The 25,168-nt window shown below is 43.1% G+C and overlaps 1 protein-coding gene across 2 annotated transcripts; it reads left to right on the top strand.

The window, feature by feature from the left end:
- Positions 1-355: 355 nt before the first annotated feature.
- On the top strand, positions 356-19,266 carry asphd2 (aspartate beta-hydroxylase domain containing 2). 2 transcript variants are annotated; one of them, XM_084315627.1, is made up of 4 exons: positions 356-554; positions 10,619-11,811; positions 12,456-12,569; positions 18,472-19,266. In XM_084315627.1, the coding sequence occupies exons 2-4, from the start codon at positions 10,947-10,949 to the stop codon at positions 18,579-18,581; spliced, it is 1,089 nt and encodes a 362-aa protein (XP_084171753.1). In that variant the 5' UTR covers positions 356-554; positions 10,619-10,946; the 3' UTR covers positions 18,582-19,266. The 2 variants fall into 2 exon arrangements, with proteins under 2 accessions (XP_084171753.1, XP_084171752.1); XM_084315626.1 differs by lacking the exon at positions 356-554 and adding an exon at positions 9,175-9,451.
- The last annotated feature ends 5,902 nt before the right edge of the window (positions 19,267-25,168 follow it).

Genomic DNA, 25,168 nt, shown 5'->3' on the forward strand with positions numbered 1-25,168 from the left:
AGCGGAGGCCCCCGCAACACCCGCGGTGCGGGGGGGCCCCGGAGCTTAGGGGGCCCCGCCCCCACTGTAGACTATCCTCTCAGATTTCGTAACGCGCGAGAACAGGGCGCAGACAGTGGAGCCCAGTATGGTTCTGCGGGGCTGCAGCTGGATGCATCTCGCGCAGAGGGCGGGCCCCCCCCCCCCTCCCTGCTATGATTTGCTCACCTGCGATAGGGCTAGGCTGATAACTAATGTTCATTGGCAGCGTTCAAAACACAGCGGGAAGCGCTGGTAAAAATGCCGCAAATATCCAAGCAAGCGGCGGTGCTTAGAAAAACAAGATGAGAGCGAAAGCCGAACAGGAGACGGCAAAGCTACGAAAAAGAACATCATTGTTCCAGCGGGCAGCAAAGGTAGACTGACTCTAACGTTACTGAAGAATGCATCGGCAGTAAGCTCCCCACCCAGGCCGGCCGCCGCGCCGCGTCCACCGCTATCAACACGCCGGTCCAGGCAGACAGACAGCCCAGCCAGGCCCCCAGCCACGCTACAGCCGCAGAGACCCGAGACAGGTTAGAAGAATATATAACGGTTTATTCGCCATTACCAGTACGAGTAGTGTAGCTAAGGGGCTACACAACCCGGACTGTATTAAAAGATTGTTTAGATTAAACCACTACTAAAGATTATTACTTGCCAGACAGTACAGTTAGATAAATATGGCAGACACTCAATTGACGGCACGGGGACAAGGATACCAAGTTTACAGTATCTTAATCGTCATATCAATATACAACTGAATTATCACGTTGCTCTTTTAATAGTAGAATGTCAGAGTATCAAAGTCAGTGGTAATGAATATTTCCTAGGTTAAGAATACTCGACCGGAGCTCTGCAGGGAGTGAGAAGAGGTGATACGGGGCAAAGCAAGGGGGTAGCTGGAGACGATGATTTCCCTCTGGAGTTGTAAGCTCCGGAGGAATTGAAGAATGGTCGGATAATCCTGTGGTCACTGAAGAAAAGGGGTCTCGTACGGAACCGGTCCTTGTAATCCTAGTGCCCAATGGCAGGGTTAATAGCTATTAATCCAGAAGCCCGATGGCATAGATGGTAGCTAGCTAGCTTCGTTTGTACTGGAAGCTAGCCCGAGGACGGTCTTCAGGGAGTAGTTAGATCCAAACGCCGATGGTTTTAACTATACGTTTCTCCACGTTACTTCGCCTACACAAGTCACTATACTGCGCCAATAATGGCTCCACAATATTATAGTCGTATCTAAGTAGCTACTAGCTATCTGTAACGATACACCGCTGGTAGGTCTGTGTACAACTGTACCGGACGTATTACGATCTCGCTCTGCTGCTTCTCCTGTTCTGATACTGCCGACTCGTTACTTCCACTGCTGTTAGGTTACTGCTCCACTGTTCACACTGCCGGCTGCTTGCGCCATCTACAATATATATACTCAGACTGATTTCTAGGGGAGCGCAGCCGATTTACCTGTCCAGAATCAATGCGCCTGCTATGGGCAAGTCTGAACTTGTCCGGACATGTCTTGAACTCTGTCTGGGGGGCTCGTCTAGTGGCGCCTCCAATGTCAAGGGCGGGACCCAATGAGGCGAGCGAAGAATACTATGGTGCAAACGGATGACGTTGGATATATATCTTATATATATAAACAATATACAAGTTATACAAAATAATAAACGCAGACTTTCAGTATTAATCTGGACCTTCAGAACAAGTAGCCTACAGGTTACATTGGAACTGGAATCTAATCCGTAAATTTTTTAGTACATGGTTTAAGTGGCTGCGATGTCCAGTGTGATGATAATAATGATGTGTGTTGTAGCGGGACGGCCAGTCACGTCAGACATGGCACGAGATTATGGGTCATTGTAATTGCGAGGATTTACTGAAACTGCAAGTAGTGTCAGAGCCTGCATAGGCGGAGGATGAGCTCGACATTAGGGTCGGCTGTAATGGGATGGACCTCGCACTGAGCGCGCAAAATCTTCTCACTTTATTATTGATTTAGGGGAGTGGTCTGCCCTGCGGGGGGGGCCCGACATATTGCGCAATGCCACTGGTCACCAGGCCAACGCAGCTGCAACAGGCCCAAAGGAAGGGACTAATCATGGACACAAGTGCGTCGTCCCACGTCATCAACGACAGGAGTTGGTTCAAGAACTTTGACAAAACGTTCCACCCGGAGAGACACAGCATGGAGCTGGCAGACGGGAAGCGCACCTACGGGTTGGCGAAAGAGAGAGGAGACGCACAGGTATGCCTCACGGACAGCGGGGGCGCCGGCGTACAGTGACGTTAAAGAACGCTCTCTACGTACCATCGTTCCCACAAGGACTATTCTCTGTAATAGCGGCTACTGCGAACGGTGCCAGAGTGTTCTTCATTGAAGGTAAAACATTTCTTGTAGAGCCCAACGGTACGCGATTTGACATAGAGGTGTATCAGAGAATGTATTACCTGAAAACAGAGTGTAATGACAACGACAAGTGTAATGGTGACAATGATATGTGTAAAGTAACTGTCAGCCACGATATTCAGACATGGCATGAGATTATGGGTCATTGTAATTACAAGGATTTACTGAAACTGCAAGGAGTGACAGAGGGCATGCACATTGAAGGTGAAAAACGTAGACCTGATAAAGAATGTGTAGTGTGCATAAAGGGGAAGTTTGCTCAATCGAGAAACAGAAATCCCACAGAAAAAGTAAAGGTACCACTTGCGTTGGTTAACACAGATCTTGCCGGTCCAGTAAGAAACGAGTCCATAGGAGGCTTTAGATATGTACAGTCTTTTACAGACGTGTGCACAGGGGCAGTGTTTGTTTACTTTCTTAAAGCAAAGAGTGACACACTCCAGGCCACGGAAAAATTCCTGGCAGACATAGCCCCTTATGGTAACGTAAGATGTTTGAGGTCCGACAACGGAACCGAATTCACAAACAGAGATTTTCAATCACTGTTGAGGAGGAACAAGATAAGACACGAGACGTCATGTCCATATTCCCCACACCAGAACGGAGTGGCAGAGAGGGAATGGCGCACTCTTTTCAACATGCAGTATCTGTCTCTAATCCTTTCAATCTCACCATTGTTACACTCTACCGCCCTCCAGGTCCGCTCGATCACTTCACAGATGAGCTGGACATGCTTCTAAGCTCCTTACCGGAAGATGGTACCCCTCTCCTTCTATTGGGCGACTTCAACCTGCCTGACTCATCTCAGTCAGTCATAGTAGTCTCCCTCCTACAATCATTTGACCTGACTCCCACTGCCATGCCTCCCACCCACAAAGCAGGCAACTCCTTGGATCTCATATTTTCACGTAACTCCAGCATCATTAACACCACGGTAACTCCCCTACATGTATCTGACCATTCCTTCATATCCTTCTCACTAACTCTCATGCTTAACCGAAAGGTCTTCACCCCAACTCAAACCGTCTCACTCAGACGCAACCTGCCCTCCCTATCCCCCTCCACCCTCTCCTCTGACATACTATCCACTCTACCTTTGAGTGACACCTTCTCTGCTCTCTCCACAGAGATGGCAACCTCCACCCTCCTCTCAGCCCTTGCAACCTCCTTCGACAAGCTCTGTCCCCTCGTTGAGAAACCTGCCCGCCGTTCCCCACCCAGTCCATGGCTGACAGATCCAGTGAGAGAACAAAGACAGATCCTGAGAGCAGCTGAAAGGAAGTATAGAAAGTCACGCCTCACTGCTGACATCGACACATATCACAACCTCTTGTTAACATTCTCCAAAACCATTACTAATGCCAAAGCTTCTTTCTTTCACCATAGGATCGAGGCCTCTGCCAAGAATCTTCGCAAACTGCATGCTACCATGTCCTCCCTCCTCACTCCCCCCCCACCCCCCCCTCCCTCATCTTTCTCTGCCGAAGACTTTGCGATCTTCTTTGAGGAAAAAGTGGAGAACATCCGCAGCTCCTTCTCCCAACCCCCACCCATTCCAAATGCTGAATCGAGAACCTCATCCTTCACTCTGTCATCTTTCTCTCCCATTACAGAAGCCGAGACCCTGACACTGGTAACGTCGAACCGTCCGACTACATGCCAGCTGGACCGGCTACCTTCCCCACTCCTCCAGTCCATAGCACCAGACATCCTCCCATTCCTAACTGCAACCATCAACTCCTCACTCAACTCGGGGGTGGTCCCCACCTCCCTAAAACAAGCCAGAGTCACGCCCCTCATAAAAAAACCATCCCTGAACCCTACCGTCATAGGCAACTACCGTCCTGTCTCTCTTCTCTCCTTCCTTTCTAAAACACTTGAACGTGCTGTATCCAACCAACTTACTGCTTATCTCTTACAGAATGACCTCCTAGACCCTAATCAGTCAGGCTTCAGGACTGGTCACTCCACAGAGACAGCCCTCATTGCGGTCACAGAGGCACTTCACTTAGCAAAAGCGAAAGGCCTCTCCTCTGTCCTGATTCTCCTAGATCTATCTGCAGCCTTCGACACAGTCAACCACCAGATCCTCCTCGCGGCCCTCGCAGGAATGGGAGTGGCTGGCTCTGCGCTGACATGGTTGTCATCATACCTCAATGACCGCTCCTACCAAGTGTCATGGAGAGGGACCCTGTCGGCCACCCGCCCCCTGCGGACGGGTGTCCCCCAGGGCTCGGTTTTAGGACCCCTTCTCTTCTCCCTCTACACTAAATCACTGGGTAACATTATCACGTCTCATGGCTTCTCCTACCACTGTTATGCCGACGATACTCAACTCTTCCTCTCCTTCCCTCCCTCAGATATCCACGTCTCTGAGCGGATCTCGGCCTGTCTGTCCGACATCTCCGCCTGGATGACGACCAACCACCTCAAACTGAACCTAAGCAAAACAGAATTGCTCCACCTGCCGGCCAAATCCTCCCCCCTGACCGACCTTTCCATCACAGTCGAGAATGCAGCTGTGACCGCGTCCCCGACCGCCAAGAACCTTGGTGTTGTCCTCGACGACCAGTTGAACTTCTCTGCTCACATCGCAGCGACAACCAGAACCTGCCGATTCCTCCTGAGCAACGTCAGAAGGATACGCCCCTTCCTGACAAAAGAAGCCACCCAACTCCTCGTCCAATCAACAGTCATCTCCCGCCTCGACTACTGCAACGCACTGCTCGCTGGCCTCCCGGCCACTGCCACTAAGCCTCTTCAACTCATTCAGAACGCAGCGGCCCGCCTGATCTCAAACCTACCGAAGTCGGCCCATGTCACCCCACTTCTTAGGGACCTGCACTGGCTCCCCATTGCTGCACGAATCCGCTTCAAGGCCCTTGACCTAGCATACCGTGCGGCAAAGGGAACTGCTCCCGCCTACCTCCGGTCAATGGTCTCTAACTACACACCCTCAAGACCCCTACGCTCTGCATCTTCTGGCCGCCTCAGACCTACTCCTATCCAAGCTCCGGGAGGGTCATCAAAGAGAAGTCGCCTATTCTCAGTCCTTGCCCCACAATGGTGGAATGAACTACCCACCCCAGTTAGGACAGCCGAAACACGTCCAATCTTTCGCCGTCGACTAAAGACTCACTTCTTCAACCATTATCTGAATTAAAAAAAAAAAAAAAAAAAATCTAACCCTAACTAACCATACTGTCATGCACTTGTCCTAATAAACTAACCTACACTGTAGCACTCAACACTTTGATGAACATTGTTACTCAGCTGATAGAGTTGTGCTCTTCCTGATGGCTTGTCGTACAGAACTTGTAAGTCGCTTTGGATAAAAGCGTCAGCTAAATGACTAAATGTAAAATGTAAATGTAAGATGGCTATAGGTGTAAGCTAGTAGATAGTAACTTACCTAAGAGCCTATGGCACTATGCGGTGCAAGAAGCCGCTTACACCAGAAACAGGTGCTTTAATAAGCACACGGGCACCACCCCGTATACAGCACTGACAGGAAAGAAGTGTAATCTAGCCAGAATGCACCGATTTGGATCAGTGTGTTATGCGTACCTGCAGGACAGCGGAAAGCTCGAGTCCAGATGTGAAAAATGACTCTTTGTAGGGCATGACAAGGGAAGCCCCGCTTTCCTGGTTTATTATCCTGGTAAAGGGGGAGTGCAGAAACACAGGCTAGTCAAGTTTGTCACAAAGACAACATGTGAGGGCGAGACACAGACAGAGGAGCCAGAGCTGGACTCCAGTGTAAGGTGTGTAGAAACAGAGACACGTCAGCCCAGTGTACTTAGCATGGTCGTGCAGGCAGACAGTCAGCCACCCCCAGAGGGCGATGGCGAGGAGCACCCGAGGGTGACGTCAAGTGCCCCAAGCGGTGGGAGATATCCCTCAAGGGAACACAAACCCCCAAAGTATCTGACAGACTATGCCCGGAAAGGGAGTGACGAGGAGGACAGTACACCCACTACCGTTGATTACTGCTACAGGGTAGTTAGTGGGGTACCTCAGACCTTTAAAGAGGCCATAGTGTCCCCTGAATCAAGTAAATGGGAGAGAGCAATGGATGAGGAAATGAGGTCCCTAGAGGACAACCACACCTTCACTCTAACCAAGTTACCAGAGGGCAGACAGACAGTGGGAGGGAAATGGGTGTATTCAATCAAGGAGGGTATTGAAGGCCACGACAAGTACAAAGCGAGGTTTGTAGCTAAGGGTTACAGTCAGAGGGAGGGGATAGACTACGGTGAAACATTCTCCCCCACAGCCAATCTGACCAGTATAAGGGTAGTGGTGCAGAAAGCAGCTGAGGACAATTTAATTTTACATCAAATGGATGTGAAAACAGCCTATCTGCACGCACCCATAGATAGGGAGATATATATGGAACAACCTATATGGAACAAAGAAAGGAGAGAAGCTAGTGTGTAAGCTGGAAAAATCCATTTACGGCCTGAAACAGTCTGGGCGAAATTGGAACGAGATGCTTCATACATGTCTTATCGAAGATCACTTCCTACAGAACCCAGTAGACCCATGTGTTTACTCGAGGGAGTCAAAGGAGTCAGGAAAAGTGATCATCGTCATTTGGGTGGATGATTTGATCATAGCAGCAGACAACACTAGAAGCCTAGCACAGGTGAAAGAGATGCTCTCCACCAGATTCAAAATGAAAGACCTTGGGAGGTTAAAGCATTTTCTAGGTATTGACTTTGAACAGTCTGCCAATTGTCTAAAAATATCCCAGAAGAGATATGTGGAAAAGATCCTGAAACGTTTTGACATGCAAGAATGTAGATCAAGGGAAACACCATGTGATCAAAAACTAGACTATCAGGAGGATGCCCAGAAACTGACAGATGTAAAAATTTACAGAGAAGCTGTGGGTAGCCTCATTTATTTAACAACATGTACCCGCCCTGACCTATGTTTTGTAGTGAGTAAACTGTCACAGCATTTCGCTGACCCCACAGAGGAGCATTGGATTACAGCAAAACATGTCTTTCGGTATCTTAAAGGTACAGCAGACAAACAACTGTGTTTCAGAAAGAGCAGTGAGGGTCTAGGACTTAAAGCCTACAGTGATGCAGACTGGGCAGCTGACACCACAGATAGAAGGAGTACCACAGGATATTGTGTGAGTTTGAACGCAGACAGCTCACTGGTTTCGTGGAAAACAAAGAAGCAGCGCACAGTGGCACTATCAACTTGTGAAGCCGAATATATGGCTCTAGCTATGACCATACAGGAGTGTATTTATCTGGAACAACTGCTTGAAGGGATGGATACCTATGTATATAAGAAGACTGTTGTTTACGAGGACAACCAGGGAACCATTGCGATTGCTAGAAACCCTGTGTGCCGACAGAGATGTAAACATGTCGATATAAAATATCATTTCATCAGATCTGTCATCAGAGAAGAAAGGATGACACTGATTTATTGTCCAACGGACGACATGGTAGCAGACGCTATGACGAAACCTGCTTCCAAATTGAAATTGAAGAGATTTGCAGAGGTCATGTTTGGTGTGTAGATATTGACTGCCATATTCTTTTGATGTTTTTGGATTATATTATTTCCTTTGTAAAATGTTTTTCGGAGAAGTTAACCAGTATGCTAATACAACCCTAAGTGGGAGTGTTGAAGTCAGAGGTTCTAGGTAGGATTGTTATTAACTGTGTAACTGCATATATAACTGTTTCCACTAGAGGGCGCTCTAGCGGAGCCACTCAAGACACCACCAGGTGGCGAGTATAAATAGGAATGTCTCCTCCTACTCGACCTCTCTCCCCCACCTACTTCTCACAGAGAGGAGGACTCATGTGTTACTGCTCATACCATGTGAATAAATAAACCACGCCAGTTAAAGGCTAAAGATAGAAACCATGCCTCTTGACCACATTATTGTCGCCCTATAGCCTGATTCTGTCAACACACTCTTCGACTAATTCATCTTCCATGTCTATATTACTATCTACTATAATACTATGTCTCTACGACTACTACTATGCACTCAACACTGCAGCACCCAAGTTTCAACACTGTTTGATGAACATTGTTACTCAGCTGAAAGAGTTGTACCCATCCTTGTCATACAGAACTTGTAAGTCGCTTTGGATAAAAGCGTCAGGTAAATTACTAAATGTAAATGTAATGTAATGTATGAGATATGAAGGGCCTTTATTTTTTTATTCCAGTCCCAGAAGTCCCAGAAACCTCTTTTTTGAGCTGACATCTGTGGCCCTCTACTGTCTAGCAGTAGTTGAATTAGTCTCTTTATATAGACCTTTCAAATGTTGTCGTCATTTTGAAAGAAAAAATACCTTTGTCTTGCCTATGTGTGACACACATAGACTGTATGTGGTCACAGTGTTTTTATTAGTGTTTTTATTTGTTTTGAATAATGCATTATGCTATGATTAACCTTGGAGGGACTATTTAGTTTGGCCAGCAGATGGCAGTGGAGTGTTGAGCCACAGCGGAGCTGTACCTATTGAGTAGACTCGAGACAGCCCTGCGTAGGCATAGATATTATATATATGCGCGTAGGAGTGTGTAAAGGTCCCGCCCACTTCGGAGACCGGAACTGTTCCATTTTCACCCCGGTGGAGTGGCGCTGCTTTGAATGCGTTATCTTTTCTCTTCTACTATCTTTGGTAGAAGGACTGGTCTACGAGCGAGACAGCTCTTGAAGCCATACGGAAGAGAGTGTCTTTCCTGATGGAGCTATTGACAACAATATTATTTGAAGCCTATAGTCTATAGCCCAAAACTGCTTTTCAGAACAGACAAGGGGGGTTTAAGTCGTCGATGAGACTATTTTACCTTACTTTTTGTGGATACGCTTCGTGTTAATTTCAATTAGGATACCTTTTCGAAATATTTTTCTATGATGTTCACAAGTGATGTTCGTCAACCTATTGCACTGCAGTGGTGCGCAGCTTTGCCTTGGAGAAACACCTGTACGCCTAAGCTTCTTCTCCATTGGCTACAGTAACGAATATTTAGTAGGTAGGTATGATTGCAAACCTGTAGATGTCTTAAACAACGATGTATTTGGACGTCAAGAAATATTACGGATGCTATTATATATATATATATATTAAATATTAGGGACATTAGAGCGATGCTTATTTCATTTGATTTACATTGATCGTGATAGCCTAGCCTACTTTCAATGTGATCAGTCTCTTGACCATCGTCTGTGGGCTATATCTATATGGGCTAATAACGGCACGATGGCCTAAATTAACTGCAGGTTAGGCGGGCGCATCATGGTCAGATTGCATTGGAAACAGTTGGTTGAAGTGGGATGACGCCAAGCTGAGGAAGAATATTAGGTTCATGATTATTTTAGATGTTTGTGTCTGCCCACATGTTTTGTTGGAAAACAACTGTCCAAAAACATAGAAGAACAACTGGTTGAGACTCGGTGAGAGGGGATTGTGAGTGCGTCTTGTTACTATCCAAATTGATACAGCTGGGATCTGCTCTGCTCGAGCAGGAGGAATTTATTTATTATCGTTTTTGGTGAGATGGCAAAACCGGATCATTGTGGAGTTATGATGAGTACTGTTGGCGCATTTTAAACTGTAGACTCAATGTTTTGGCTGCTGATGTTTTACAATTATGTAATGTAATCAGGCAGCGCCAACCCCCCCAGGAGCCTTTTATGCAGCCTGCTGAGCAACCTTTAAATGCATATTATTCACGTGGGTAGATATCAACCGTATGATCCGTATCTGTTTACATAATACAATATCGTTGTGTGTGAGAAAAAGAGGGGGAGCAAGATGTGTTAAATGCACCAATGTGCTCATGACTCATGGGTTTTCACAGCTGCGGTTTGTGGAAAAACGAATTCCAATTTCCCTGTTGTGTGTGTGGTGCAGTCATTTTAAGTCCAGCGTGTGTGAGTGAGTTTCAGCAGGTGTTTGTTTGTAGAGGTGGTGCATAGACGGATGGATATTATCAGTCTATCTGTTAGTCGGATATGTATCATTGACACACGATGAAAGTGGCTTTGTAATGCTGTCTGCAGATAATCAGATAACTCTTTTCACATGCTTAGTGTCGATTAATATTGTGTAGCACCTTACTGTATCTCATTAATTATAATGTCCTCTCTCCATATCTGCCCCACCCACCCTTCTCTCTCTCTCCTCTCTTAAAACACAGATGCCCCCGAGGTGCAGTGTCTGTCTACGTTTGTCTAAATGAACAGGAGAGGGAGCAGCACAAATACCGCACAGCCAGACGCCATGCACAGAAAAACCTTCCCTCGTCTCTGAGCACTGAAATGTACAGACTGGAGAGCGAGTGTGTCATATCAGATACAGTAGTGTCAGATTGTTTACAGTAGGGGGGGCTGAAAAGGCTTGCTAATCCCGTGTGTGTTTTAAAGGCCCTTCCAATCAGAATCAAGACGGGTTGGTCAATCGATCCTTCATCAGCACTTACTTCCTTTTATCAGACTCAGCAGCTATTTTAGAGTAGAGAAGCCAGTATGGAGTGGTCATTAGAAGGGGTGAGGGAGATGGTGGCCGGAGGGATACAGTCCATAAGGGAGTGTGAGTCCAGTGCCTTCGGCACAGCCATGTGTCTGCTGCTGCTCTTTGTGTGGTATTGTTACAGGGTGGGCCGGGAGCACAGCTCTAGCCCCTTGCGTGGGAGGTACAGCACAGAGTCCAGCCGAGTGGGAGGGGGTGGGGGCACCATGCTCAGCTCAGAGGGGTGTGGCAGTGCTAAAGGGAGGCAGATGTCTGTGGCGGAGGAGCAGAACGGGTTTGCTTACTGCCAGTCGACAGAGTGCTTCCGCTGTAGCAACACGGGGGAGGGTCTGAACCAGCGGCTGTACCACAGCCTGCAGGATTACGCCAAGCGCTACACTTGGTCAGGTATGGGTAGGGTGCACAAAGGAGTCCGTGACCAAGGCCGATACCTCACCAGCCGACCCACCATCCAGAGACCAGAGGTCTTCTTCCTCCCTGACCTACCCTCGGCACCTTTCTTCTCCCGGGATGCTCAGAAACATGATGTGGAGCTGCTGGAGCGGAGCTTCCCTGCTCTTCTGGCTGAGTTTGAGAACATCTACCAACACCAACCAGCACGGGGTGGCTGCTCCCTCCCTCCTGGATGGAAATCCAACAGCACTCCTCATGGGCAATGGTGGACCTACTACCTGGTCAACCAAGGCACTCCCCTGGCACTCAACGCCAGGAGGTGCCCCAGAGCTTGGAGGGTGCTTGGGCAGCTGCGCACCTTCATCGCCAACAATGTGTTTGGAAACGCATGTTTCTCTGTGCTGACACCGGGAACTCTGATCACTGAACATTATGGGCCGACCAATGTCAGGCTGCGGTGCCACCTGGGTAAGAATGAACTGTTGTTCTATCTAAAGTTAGGGATGCACCGATGCCACTATTTCATTGAGAAGATGCCAAAGAAGAAATTATAGAAATAGAAATACTTTCTTCTCTCCATTTCAAAGACCAGAACATGCCTCTATCTGCACCAACTACTGAAACTCAATTAGCTTTGATTTCTGACATGTTACCCATGGTTTCTGGTATCAGAATTTAGTATTCAGGAAAAGATACCCTGTTCTGGCCTAGTATCGGCCAGATAACCAATACCAGTACTGGTGCTAATTATGCTGTATTGCACTTGAGCCAGGATTTATATTTCCATACGTGTCTTTGTGAGAACAATTTTAAGTTATACTTTTATTAATCAACTTGGGGAAATTCGTCCTCTGCATTTGACCCATCCTAACTATTTTAGGAGTAGTGGGCAGCCACACAGTGCAACGCCCGGGGACCAACTCCAGTTGTAACGCCAAGTACCTTGGTCAAGGGCAATGGCAGGATATAACTAGCATGCATGTCTTTTTATGGTGTGGGAGGAAACCCATGCAAAAAATAATGATAACATGCAAGGTTTGTTTCTGATCAGCATACACTTCGATGCGAGGACATATTCGTGACAATATGGACTTGTTGTCGTTCTCCTGTAGGTCTCAGAGTGCCACCTACCTGTGAGCTAGTGGTCGGAGGAGAGCCACAGTGCTGGTCCAAGGGAAGCTGTCTGCTCTTTGATGACTCCTTCCTACACAGGGCCTTCCATGAGGGTGAGAACACAATGGACCTATCTCAAACCCCGCCCTATTATCTTGACAACTGTTGTTTTCCTCTGACAAAGTTTAGGAAAGCAATGGTTGTGACTGGAGGATCAAGAAAATAGGGCAGGATTTGATATAGGCTAGGTCAATAGCTTTATATTGTATAAGGAGGACCAATTCTTGTGTGGGGTATTCTTTTAGAGTATTGATGGTTTATTTCATTCTGCCTGCCTATGTTGTTCATTACTGGAATGAGAATGAATTAAAAACGAGAAAAAAATAATAACTATTCTTTGATGTTTACTCTCTCCACCACCTATTAGGGCTGTCGGAAGGAATTGGAATATTCAAATGTCTTTTATATTTGAAAAAAAAAGATAAATAATTTGAATACCAAACTGCCAGTCGCATCTTAAAATAAATGATTGATATGAGGTGAACTGAAAATACATCACTGGTTATTTTTTGTGATTTTGAAAAACTGCCTGTAATACAAGTCAGTTTTGATGACAACAATAAATAGGTGATGCCTAATGACAGTTTCCTATTGGTATTACCCATAATAATAAATACAGCAGACAATGAACTTGTTCATTTAAAGTTTTGTATGCCTGCTTCGATGTGGTAATGTAAATTGTATTGATTTGTTAATATTCAAACTTCATTCGAATTGTCCTAATTTCAGACTATTCATATTCAAATGGTTATTCTTAGGGACAACCAGACACTGCCGCATAACAACCAGGCACTTCTGGTGTTTTAGGTGTAACTTAATTGGAGAGGGCTGGAGCCTAGGGAGATAAAATATCAGACATGGGGCACCAGAATTAGGGAGAGCAAGGCAGAAATTCAAATAAGAAGAAGAAGAAGAAGAAGATGTATGGTATTATAATTGAACCCATGGAATCATTCAGTCGATAGATATTGAACATGGTCCATGAACACATGCCAACAAATGTATATTTCCCTCACATTTGCTTTTATAAAACAGTCAAACTCAATTTAAACCCTCAACTAATAATGATCTAACTCAAATCCTTATTAGCTCTGAACAAAGAGTAATTGTCAAACACAAACGATACATAAGTTAGACACTGGAATTAACAATACATGGAACTAAACAAATTATGGCTGACCTCGACTAATCGAATGAAAGGAGCCGTAGTCCACTGCCAATCTCTCAGTCGAATGCTTTTATTATTTATTATAAAAAGAAAATTGATCATTCCATTTCGGGGTTGCTTAACACATTGACCGCCAGCAGGGGGCGCTGATCCCCCTTCAGCGCCAGGTCTTTATTCAATGGATATAGTTTTAGAATGACAAACTTGCGAGTCCTAAAACTATATTTTATATTATAGCTATGGATCTAATAACACCGTCGACTGTCAGTGAGTTGCTTCTGGTCAACATGCAAAAAACAGATTGTTTTTTCATCCGTACATTTCCGTTTTATACCGTTTTGAATACGAGTATGTTTTTGGGTGATTCTGAGTAATTCCAGGAAAAGACGAGAAAAAGGCATTTTAGTGTAATCCAGTCATCATGTTGTAATTTTTCGGCTGATTATCTAATCATCCTGAAATCAACGCTAGATTATCATTATTATATCTCCTCGTGCATACATGAAATGTCTGATTTAAGTTGAATCAGACATTAACACTTTCAGTGCCAGCGACGTCATGTCGTTTGATCAGCCCCCCCCCATTGAGTGCCGTCGACGACAATTATTATTTTTTTTTTTTTTTTTTTTTAGCGATCTGAATTCATATTTCATCAACTGAGTCTCCCGTTGGTACAGCAGCCCCTCCAGGAGCTGAGATGGGAAAAAAGCGCCCCCTATCGTCTATCCCTGTGTAACTGCAGGTCAGTCGATTAGACTGACCTGGGATCTGTAGAGGTGGAGCCAACTGGCTCCATTGTGCTGGCGAGACGTCTGATCAAGAGGGATCTGATCGCGAGACGGAAATCAGCCTGGAATATATACAGGGCATGGAATTAGAACCCGCCGCCCGCCACCCGCCAATGGCGGGCATATTTTAGGTTTGGCGACTAACAATGAGAGGTCTGCCCGCCACCTGGCGTGTAGTTCATATCGATACTCTTATTTTGAAAATCCTGTGCGGGTCTCCGGCAGTTAGCAACGTTCGATTCATATGATACTCTTATTTTGAAAAAAACCTGTGGCAACAAGTCATATCCTGGGGCGGATATGACTTGTTTCTGCTCGCTTCTGCTCGTATCAACACAGAGGCAGTCTGCTCTAGTCTATTGCGGACCTCCGTGAGCTAACGTTACTGTTTAAAGTTTAAACGGTAATGGGTCATTGTTTAAACTTTAAACAATGACCCAGTCAACTATTCACTTTTAGTTTTAATACATGAGGCATTGTCTAACGGTATCTAGCTGGCTAGCTACTGATAGCTGCTGATATCAACAAATGCTCCAGCAATTATAGTCGAGTGCATAATACCTCCGTTGAAGTCCGTTCGCTCGGTAGGCAACGTTAGCTCACGTTAGCTCTATATGTCCCAGTAAACTAAATAGTGTATATATATATATATATATATATATATATATGATATGTGACACAAAAATGCGTATTTTCTTTGGCCGGTAAGAAATATGCTTGGCGGGTAGAATTGTCCCATCTACCCGCCACTGGCCGGTGAGTCAAAAAGTTTATTTCGTGCCCTGAATATATATTTACAGCAGCCAATAATCAATCAATTAGCGTGATCGATATTTGGAATGGCGATCAGGAATTGGAATAATCTTTTTGGATAACATCTGATCTCAGGTAAGGAATCTATTTTACCAGTCTTAGGATAATCAGACCGGATTTCACTGAGATTTCAGCGTTTGCCCTATGTGTGATGTGGCTGTTTGGCTGTGATCGCTGATGAGGAAATAAGAGAATCGATTTTTCAGATCGCCTCTATAGCGTGCATACGTACACATATACTATCGATAATCTAGCGTTTATTTGAAAACTATTCATAAATAGGCCGAAAAATGACAACGTTTTTGTGTATTCTAGAATATTCCAGTAAATGTCTTTTATCACGGAATCTTTATATTATCCTTGAAAACGAGGACTTTTCAAAATGCTATAAAACGAAAATGAACCGATAAAAAAACAATCCGTTTCGACAATGTTTACTGCAAACAAGTCATTGATAAGCGACGGGCAGATTAGACACATAGCCATAATTTAAAACATAGATTAGGCGTTTTTAACGGTAAACAAGGTAGGCACTGATATGGTTAAGCACCCCCACAGCCCAAATGGAATGATAAAAAAAATAAACAATCTGCAAATGTTGTCCAATCAAAGCTGACTGTACAAATCCTTAGTCGGGGACAGGCCTAAGAAAAATACATGGCATTATCAAACGAATGTCCATTAAAGTATAGCTCCATTAAAGTATAGCTCCCTTTTAGACACACTTTGTTTGGGACACAGGTCTGGTTGGTGGAATCAGAGCACTGATTCAGGGCAGATTTGAGTACACCTGTGTCTAGGGCTGCTCGATTATAGCAAAAATCATAATCGTCAGTATATGTGATTGATCGCGTATATCGTGTCAAAATCACGATTATTAAACATATGTGTTTTTTTTTTTATTTTAACACTGATGTTTCTTTGTGGTGCAGCCACAACAGTGTTACAAATGTTGCACAGCATTTTAGCTTGTTCCAAGTCTGACTCCTCGAAACCAAAGTGTTTCCAGACAACTTGTTTTACCTTTCTTCTCGACCAAAGGCTCTGTCATCTGTCACCAAAGACATTTCAAAATAAACTGGAGAAATGCACTGTGGCTCCCTCCTCCATCTCATCATGGGCTGAAACTACGGTTTGGGCTTGGGGGAAGAGGCTGAGCGCACCACTGTGAAGGAAGGGTGCGCTGCATTTAAAACACAAGACAAAATGAGAGCGACACGGCATGCACAACAATTGTTTTATCTCGATTGTTTTCTTTTCATGATTAACACATTCCCTGCCACTGGTTATATCCATCAATATAGCCAGTCTGCCACCACTCTAAGCCTATGGAGATGTTCACCTTCTTTGCAGGGCTATAACTTTTTAAATTGTATTGCTAAATTGACATTACTATGGCCCATTCAACATCGATTATCTATCGTTCAGGATGTAGGAACGTTATACTTTTTCATTCATAGATTCATACAAAAATACCTTCTAGAATATAAGTGTTTTTATCGTTTTCTGTAGTAATTCATAGAACGTGAGTTATAGGCATAAACGCATATATAGATTATCAATTGCCGTTTATTCCCGATACACGCTATATTTAAAAAATTCAACTGTAAACGCCTAGGTCCATTTCCGGTTTGTATGTCGCAATAAACGCCGAAATCATATCGATTACGTTTATAAAGCGATCGATATGTACTATAGTGTCTGTCGGGAGCCTTGCGACAATATCTGACGGCCGGATGAATTTAATCGACGCACAGCAGCCATATCCTGTTTACCAGTGTAACTCGCCCGACCATCCACCAGGCGGCGGTATTGAGCCGTCGTTGTATTGAGCCGTAGGGTCCAGCTGCAGCGCCGGAGGTGTATATATGAATTATGAATGCCATGGCGAAAAAATTAACTATTGATCTCAATATTGCTGTACAGCGTGGTCTGGCGGTCAAAGCATGGCGGGCAATAACGTTTTAAAGCGTTTCCGGCGGTGGATGTGTTAACCAACACGATCTTATACTGGAACACAATTACCCAAACAATCTTGTATTTGTGGCTGCAAACAGAAGACTTAACCTCTTAACACATTGTGTGCCGGCAGGGGGTGTGCTATTTATCGCTTGAGTGCCACCGCTTTAGTCAATGAGAGGACGGGGATATTTGCGAACGCATAAACTATATTTTAAATTATGGCTATGTGTCTAATACAACCGTCGCTTATCAATGACTTGCTTGCAGTCAACATGTACTGTACGAAACGGATTGTTTTTTCATCAGTACATTTCCGTCAGAGGTGACCGGACCAATCACCTCTGACGGTGAAAATGATTGACCGTTTTTGTAGCCACTGAAATTCTGGAAACGACGGTATCTCACGTGAGGGATATTTCCCAGGATATATATTGTTTTCTATCTGCCGAAAGGTCCAGACTCGTTCAACATACCTAAAACATACCTAAATCAATTTTGGACCTGTACTAGATAAGACTTCAGGCTATGGCCCCATTGTGTTTTCCAGCTAATATCTCTCAGCTGGAACCTGTAAGAGGCACTTGTTTGCAAAATAATTCAGAAAAAATACGTTTAGTTCAGTGTGTTCAAACCTCTGTAACTCTAATACACTAGCACTCAGAGCGATTCTACCTGTTGTGGAAGACAATTCTGAATGTTTCCCGTCAACAGAGGCTACTCATGCATGTGCTATAGCCTAAATGGTTCAAGAATAGTTTTCAAATTACTTTAGGTATGCAATCGACAGGCGTTTTATGCAAAACTTGCAGGAGTGTTAAGAGGTTAAGGAGCATTCAACAGCTAAATGTAAAGGTTGTGTTCCCTGATTGCTCTGACTTTCGTGATTGAAACTGAAAGAATATTGATCTGTTTCACTTTAAAAACCTCTGTTTGCTATCCCCAAACACATTTTCTAGTCATTTTTCTCCAGTATTGATTTGTTGGTTGTACGATAAGTGCACAGTCGAACAGAAGTGCCTGATTGGTTACAAACGTGCATCACTGTGAATTTCACACACATGTCACTGTTAACAAAAGGAGTGGAAAAGAGATGCTCCAAATGCTTCAGGAAAACCAGTTTACTAAAGAGAATTGCCCATTTAAACAGAGTAGGGGGTTGGGAGTATTAGTATTCATGACAGAATGAGTTTCTGTGTCATTATAGCTCTATTTCTGTGTGTCTAGGCAGTGCAGAGGACGGCCCCAGGGTGGTCTTCATGGTGGACCTCTGGCACCCTAACGTGGCTGCTGCAGAGAGGCAGGCTTTGGACTACATTTTCACACCAGGTCGCTGAGAGGCAAGATAGGAGAGTGAGTGACAAACCGTGTCCAGACGACAGACGGGTGACTGATAGTGAAGAGCAGTGTCTGTAGGATTGGGGAGCAACTACTTTTGTTTTGTTTTTAAGTCTCCAGCCCAATGCTTACATTCGCTGTATACATATCTTGTTTCATATCCTCTTTCTCACGGTAACTCTTCTTAGCAGCTACTGACTTTTATCAAACAGTGGGCCTCTTTTATCAAGTGTCTCAAGTCGCTTGTATATTTATTTATTTATCTATAGTGTAGCTGCAGTAAAAAGCACTTCACGTTTTTATTTTCAATCTCACAGACGCAAAAGGAAACATTTGCACATCTGCCGTTGCCTTGATAAATCTAAAATGACAGTAGTTCCATGCTCGTTCACACAACAACTCCATTAAAGGGGGCATTTCACCAGAAAACAATGCTGATTTATTTTGCACATAATCTCACAAACGTCCAAAAACTCTAAACAATTTAGCACACATTCACATTAGCACATTAGTTTGAAAAACACAAGGATTAAATGTCCCAGATGACATCACCTGTGGCCATATTCAAACTTATTTACTCAATACCCGTCAAACAACATTAATGTGTGTAAAACAGTTTTTGGATGTGTGAGATTATGTGCAAAATAAATAAGCATTTTTCTTTTGGTGAAGTTACTTTTTAACATGCACTAACATGGTGTGGGGGGGGGGGGGGGGGTGGCTGTGGTGGTGGTGGTATGACATTTTTGTTGATTATCCCCCTTTTTTAATCTAAATTATATTTGATCACCATATGTATGAATGAATACATGAATACAAGTTACATAGTAATAATAGATAGAGTTACAAGTTGCACATCTTGCATATTCATTTTTCATTCATTCCTCCAGTAGTGGGTCATCATTTTCTCTCACTCTGATGTGAGGGGAGGGGAGCTTCATCCACTGAGACACAGAGCAGTAGCTGAGAGAGGGGATGTAAATCCCAAGGTCCCAAGTCGTGTGCCCTTTTGCACTTGGCTTACTTTTAATTTTTGTTCAGCTAAGTCTGTAATGGCAGAGTCCATTGGGATTCAGCCAGAGACGCATATTAGCTAGAGAAAGACGGACAGCTATAGAAAGGTACAAAATCCTACAAAACCAGCTATCACTGTAACACAATCGAGGCTTAAAATAACCAATATCCATCATCCAAATGTTAGGTAATTTAGCAGTAATGCCTTCAAAATTCCAAATGCTGGTAGATTTGGATGACTCTGCATCTTAGCCTGATAGCTAAGGTGAACTTAGATGTTTTTATCTACTACTTGATGTATGCGTATGGTAAAGACAGCACCAGAGCACAAGTGGACACAATGCATTTAAAATAAACTCTACATTCCGACAGCCATCACTGATATAGTGTGGTCAGTAACATGGGTCTCCCAGTCTCTCCACTCTACAGTAAACAGAAAATAAATGTTCTGGTATCCCTTCCCACTTTATCCAATCAGGAGAGAGAACGCTGTACATGTTTTTTTACATGTTTTTGTAGATTTGTATTGGTTTGTACTACCAGGCAGTCTTTTAGAGAGAGAGGGAGAGGAGGAAATGGGAGACAGAGCAGGGGAAGACATTCGGCAAGGGACGCCGGGTCCGGGAGTCGAACCCGGGTCGGCCGCTTCGTGGCGCAGTGTGTTACATGGTGTGCTACTAGAGCGCCCAGAATGCTATATATGTTAACCCTTATTATAACCCTAGAAATCTTGCCAAGCCAAACTTGCTTATTGCACTGGCCGATTATTTTACTTGTTTCAAGCACATATTTGCTTAAAAGTATTTTTTATTTCTTATTTTTGCAGTGTGGAGTTCTCTCTCCTGATTGGATAAAGTGGGATGTGCGAACAGGATACCAGAACATTAATTTTGTGTTTACTGCTGAGTGGAGGGACTGGGAGACCCATGTTACTAAGCAGACACTCTATATCAGTGATGGCTGTCGGAGTGTAGAGATATTCTTTTAACTTGTAGACCCTTTTCTTTTAAATACCACTTACAGCACCTTTTAACAACATAAAGCCTGGTAACATTAGGACATAATGCACTCCTTTCTCACAGCAACATTGATTTAATTACTGAGCCAAACATTTATGCAACACCATACCAGAGTAGTGTGATGCAAAATCATTCCTGTGCTGAAAACCAATATATTAGAGCAACCTTATGTGAATAACAACTTTGCTCATTGTGGGCATCGTTAGAGACAAATCACCCCTTCAATAAAACATTTTACCTAAGTTATGATGTTAACGGTGATTTTACTATTAGTTAAGAAGGGGCTCATGTCCTGTTTTTCCAAAAGCGCACCAGATGTTTGATCAGTTTGATAAATCTTATTTGTAGCGGACCTGTCTGAGATGTTAGTGGTGGGGCCCTGCAAATAAATCTGCACATAAAACACTGTTTACACATAGTCTTGATATGTTGTAAAATATTTATGTTGATCGATTGATTGATTGAATTTATTTGATAAACCATTTCAAATGTGGTTTGGGGGCTGCTCCATTTAGAATGACATCTTCATGTACAGTTATAAAGGGGTATCGAGTGTCAACACAATGAAGCTCAAAAGCTTGCTCCCATTGTATGTCAACCAGGGGTTAGGGCTGGGTGTGAGAAATGCGATAGTGCTTGTACAAACCATTTTTCAGACAGTGTGAATATCTCAAACAAATTGAATGGTGAAAAAAAAGCTTAATATCTTGCCTGATAAATGAGGCCCAATGTCGAACATTGTGAATGTTTACAAACACAACCTCTGTTCCTGATCCCTGCTGATGTGTGCTCATTTATTGTGTTCCCACTTTGAAATTCAATACCGCTTTTCACAAGACATGGTTAGATAAGCACATTTTTTGATGAAATTGTGTGAGTCAGCTTGTGCTGTAACACTGGAGAAGTGTTTTTGGTAAATTTACCAAATTCTTGTAATTTGGTTGTATTTGATATCAGGTTTGTATCTCTGTAAATAGGGTTGGAGTGAGAGAAAAAAATCGGATGTTTTCAAATGATTGTCTTAAATACTAGTATTGTGCCGTCTTGATTTACAGGTAACGTAATTGCATTTCATTCTTCTCTCTGCAAAACAAACTATTGAGATATCTGTCATTCTTGATTGTTTCAATTTGTACTGTAGATTATTTAAATGTTTATCAAGTGATATATCTATTGTTCAGTGATTCTTTCTTTTTCTTTTATTTATTTTTTACAATCTGTGATTTTTCTGCTCCATATGGTGACATCATCCATTCTTAAAGTCACAATCCTTAATTCTTTGAGCAGCATTTCATGGATGTATGTAAATAACCTTAAACAGTAGGGCTTGTTGTACATGGGAAATTAGCTATTTCAACTTTGCCATCCCATTAAATTTAAGACACGGTCTATTTATTTCCTGTGTTTACCAATGATGTGACTGAATACAAACTGTTTACAGCTTCAAAGTCCATGTAAAACTCATATTAAGCTGTCTCATAATCAGTCCTTATCAAGAGCACTTTCAATCAACTTGAGAGAGTAAAAAAGAAAATAACTGGTATTTCCTCATACCTGGGTCATTCTACGAAAGCTTGCCATTTTCACTTTTTAATGTTTGATTTTGAAAGTATTGTTTTAAAAGTTTTGGATCATTTTTTTTTATTAAGTGGATTCTTATCTCTCAGACAAATGTACCGTGCCATCTCAGGCTATTATATTTTTAATTGTTTTCACATTTAAACAACATTCATATTTGTTTTTCGTCAGCCCTGTTACTACATATCAATTACTGTTTGAAAAGGTTATAAATACATATTTAGAATAATTATGATATCATATGAAAGATAAAAGCCCCTTGTTACAATAGTGTGTTTGTAGAGTTAGAATATTGACGAGTTAACTTTTTTTCCCATGAATAAATATGCCCATTCACAATGGACCCTTTCACAGCATCTTTGATTTAAGAAAAGGTTATGAAAGCAAAATAATAATATCCCAATTTCTTTAAGGGAGCCACTGGTTTCTATTACTTAACATATAAAATGAGTTTGTTTTACATTTTTATTTTATTTTCTTAAATTACATCAGAATATTGTACAATTAACAGGGCTGACACCCTCCCTTTCTCCACTGCAGATAGAGTCATCCTAAGAAAATCATATAAAATACAAATACAAAAGTCACTTTAACATTGGCTGTAACCTCTTACTATTGGTAAGGGAACTATATTTTCATGTACACACAAAAGCATATACTTTTGTCAGCCCTGTTACCATTCAATCAACCCTGTTACCCATTGAAAAGTAACAGGGCTGATGGTATCAGGGCTGACGAAAAAGGCAACTAGCAGCCATTACTAGCTATATGCTAATGGTCTTGACACCACATGGTGTGCATTCATGAGGAAATAATGATGTTAAATATGTATATTCACAAGCACACTTACTTGTCTTTTCTCCACCATCTTTAGAAAAGGAAGATGATGTCAGTTCCTGGGCTATATGTAAATTTCAAAACAGTCTATTATCTCTGAAGGGGTGTAACAGGGTTGACAACAACATGGGGACACAACTAAAAATAAGTTTTTTGTACACATTTGCAACATATTTAAAAAAAAATGCATTCATGCGTAGTGAAACAACACTTGTGCCTTGATATAGGTTTAAGTTTTTTATGTTCTAGTTTGGATTTTTTGGCCTTAATAGCTAGTGGAAGTAGAACAATCTTACTGAGGGACAGGTCATTTTTCATTTTTTTGCAAGATGCTTCGCACAAAAGTGTTTAAAATTCTTTTAAAAACAAAAAGCAAAATACATTTTATTTGTTTTTATGTTACATGACACATCAGGAATCTAAATTATGAAATGTTTTATTGTTCATTCTTTTTTTATTAAAATTGACAGAGGAGTTTTGTTCGAGGGACACAAAATGGCAAGCTTTCGTACGACCCACCTATAGCTACTGTATGGTGGGGCTACCATTTGTTTACATTTGGATTAAGGATTGGGCCTTTAAATCACACTTGTGCTGATTTTGAACAATATTTCTGTACATTTAATAAATGGCCAAATATCTTATTTAACAAACTGTCATCATGAATTCAGCCACTCATGCTATTTAGAAGCCTTTCTATTACATATATACCACAGGTACACAACCTTACATGCAGCCTTTCAAGAAATATTCTGCCCAAATATTATCTGTTGCAATTTTACCAAATGTATTATAACTTTAACACAAACATTAGGAATGGGTTGCAATTAGGCCCCATGTGCAGTCAAGTTATACAGTAGGCTGATGTCCAGTGTCCACAGCCAACTTCAACAGGGTCAGATCTGTGCTGGTTTGACTCTGAAAATGTGGTGAAATGCAGGGAGCTAGGATCTGAGTTTTCTCTGAGGGTGCTGTTGTTGACATCCTATAACTGTACGTGTAATGAAACAAATAAGTACATGCAATAGCAACTGGGGTCAGGAACATTTTGAAAGATTGAAAATAGAGCTGATGACGGATCGATTTGAGGTATGGGGGCGTAGAGAGGATTGCATCCTCCCGGCCATCATCACGGGACATCCACCACTCCGGTCATCACCACGAGACATCCACTCACAGGGAGATGGGACAGGCGTTAGACAGTTTGCATGTTTGTGATGGGTGGACATAGCAAGATACATGTAGTAAACATATGTGAATAGAATAGATACATGTAGTAAGCATATATGTGAATAAAATATAAGTACTTAACCCAGCAATGAACTAGAACAGGCATGGTTTAGACATGTGTAGGTCGGACAGAAGATGGTATGAAGCTGATCCATGACCTCAATGATGCACATAACCAATGTAGGGGTAGAACAGTCACTGCAATCTTGGCCATCACCCCGAGACATCCACCACCTTGGTCAACACTACGAGACAACCACTCGAGGAGTTGGAGAGATCCCATGTTTGTAGTGGGATGAGTTGGAGCAATAAATGCATGTAGTGGGCAATGGGCATATATATGTGTAACAAATGGTACCGCGAGGCGCAGTCACGATGGACTTCAGCTGTTGTGAAGTGACTGGCGATAGTGATGTACCTGAACGCGTTCAATGAACGATCGTTCATGAACGCGTTCGTATTTTGGGCGAACGTGAACTGAACGTACTGATTATCCGCTAAATGAACGTAATTGAGAACGCGTTCATTCTCAGCGCTGTGTAACGGAGTTCAAAAGTGCGTTCATTCTCAGCACTCTGTTATAACGGCGTTCAAAGATGTGCCAGATTTCATATGTATTTCAGCCGAAAACCGAGTTAAAACACACCGTAAACAGGCTGTAAAATTATGTGGAAAACCAACCGATCTGGCAACCCTCTGCTACGTCATCAGACTCATCACAACAACAGCTGAATACTCGAATCTGCGAGCCAGCAGCAGGTCGAGAGCAGCACTCGCTCAGAGAACTCTACCTCTAGATGTCGGCGCGTGGGGATTTAAAATAGTTTAACGTTAAAGTCAGTACTGACTCAGGCGGAAACAATCTAACGTTTGTCTGTAAACTTTGTCCACCCGGTTTGAAGAAGCAT

This window comes from Notolepis coatsorum (genome assembly GCF_963971535.1).
Source record: "Notolepis coatsorum genome assembly, chromosome: 1".
Lineage (NCBI taxonomy): Eukaryota > Metazoa > Chordata > Actinopteri > Aulopiformes > Paralepididae > Notolepis > Notolepis coatsorum.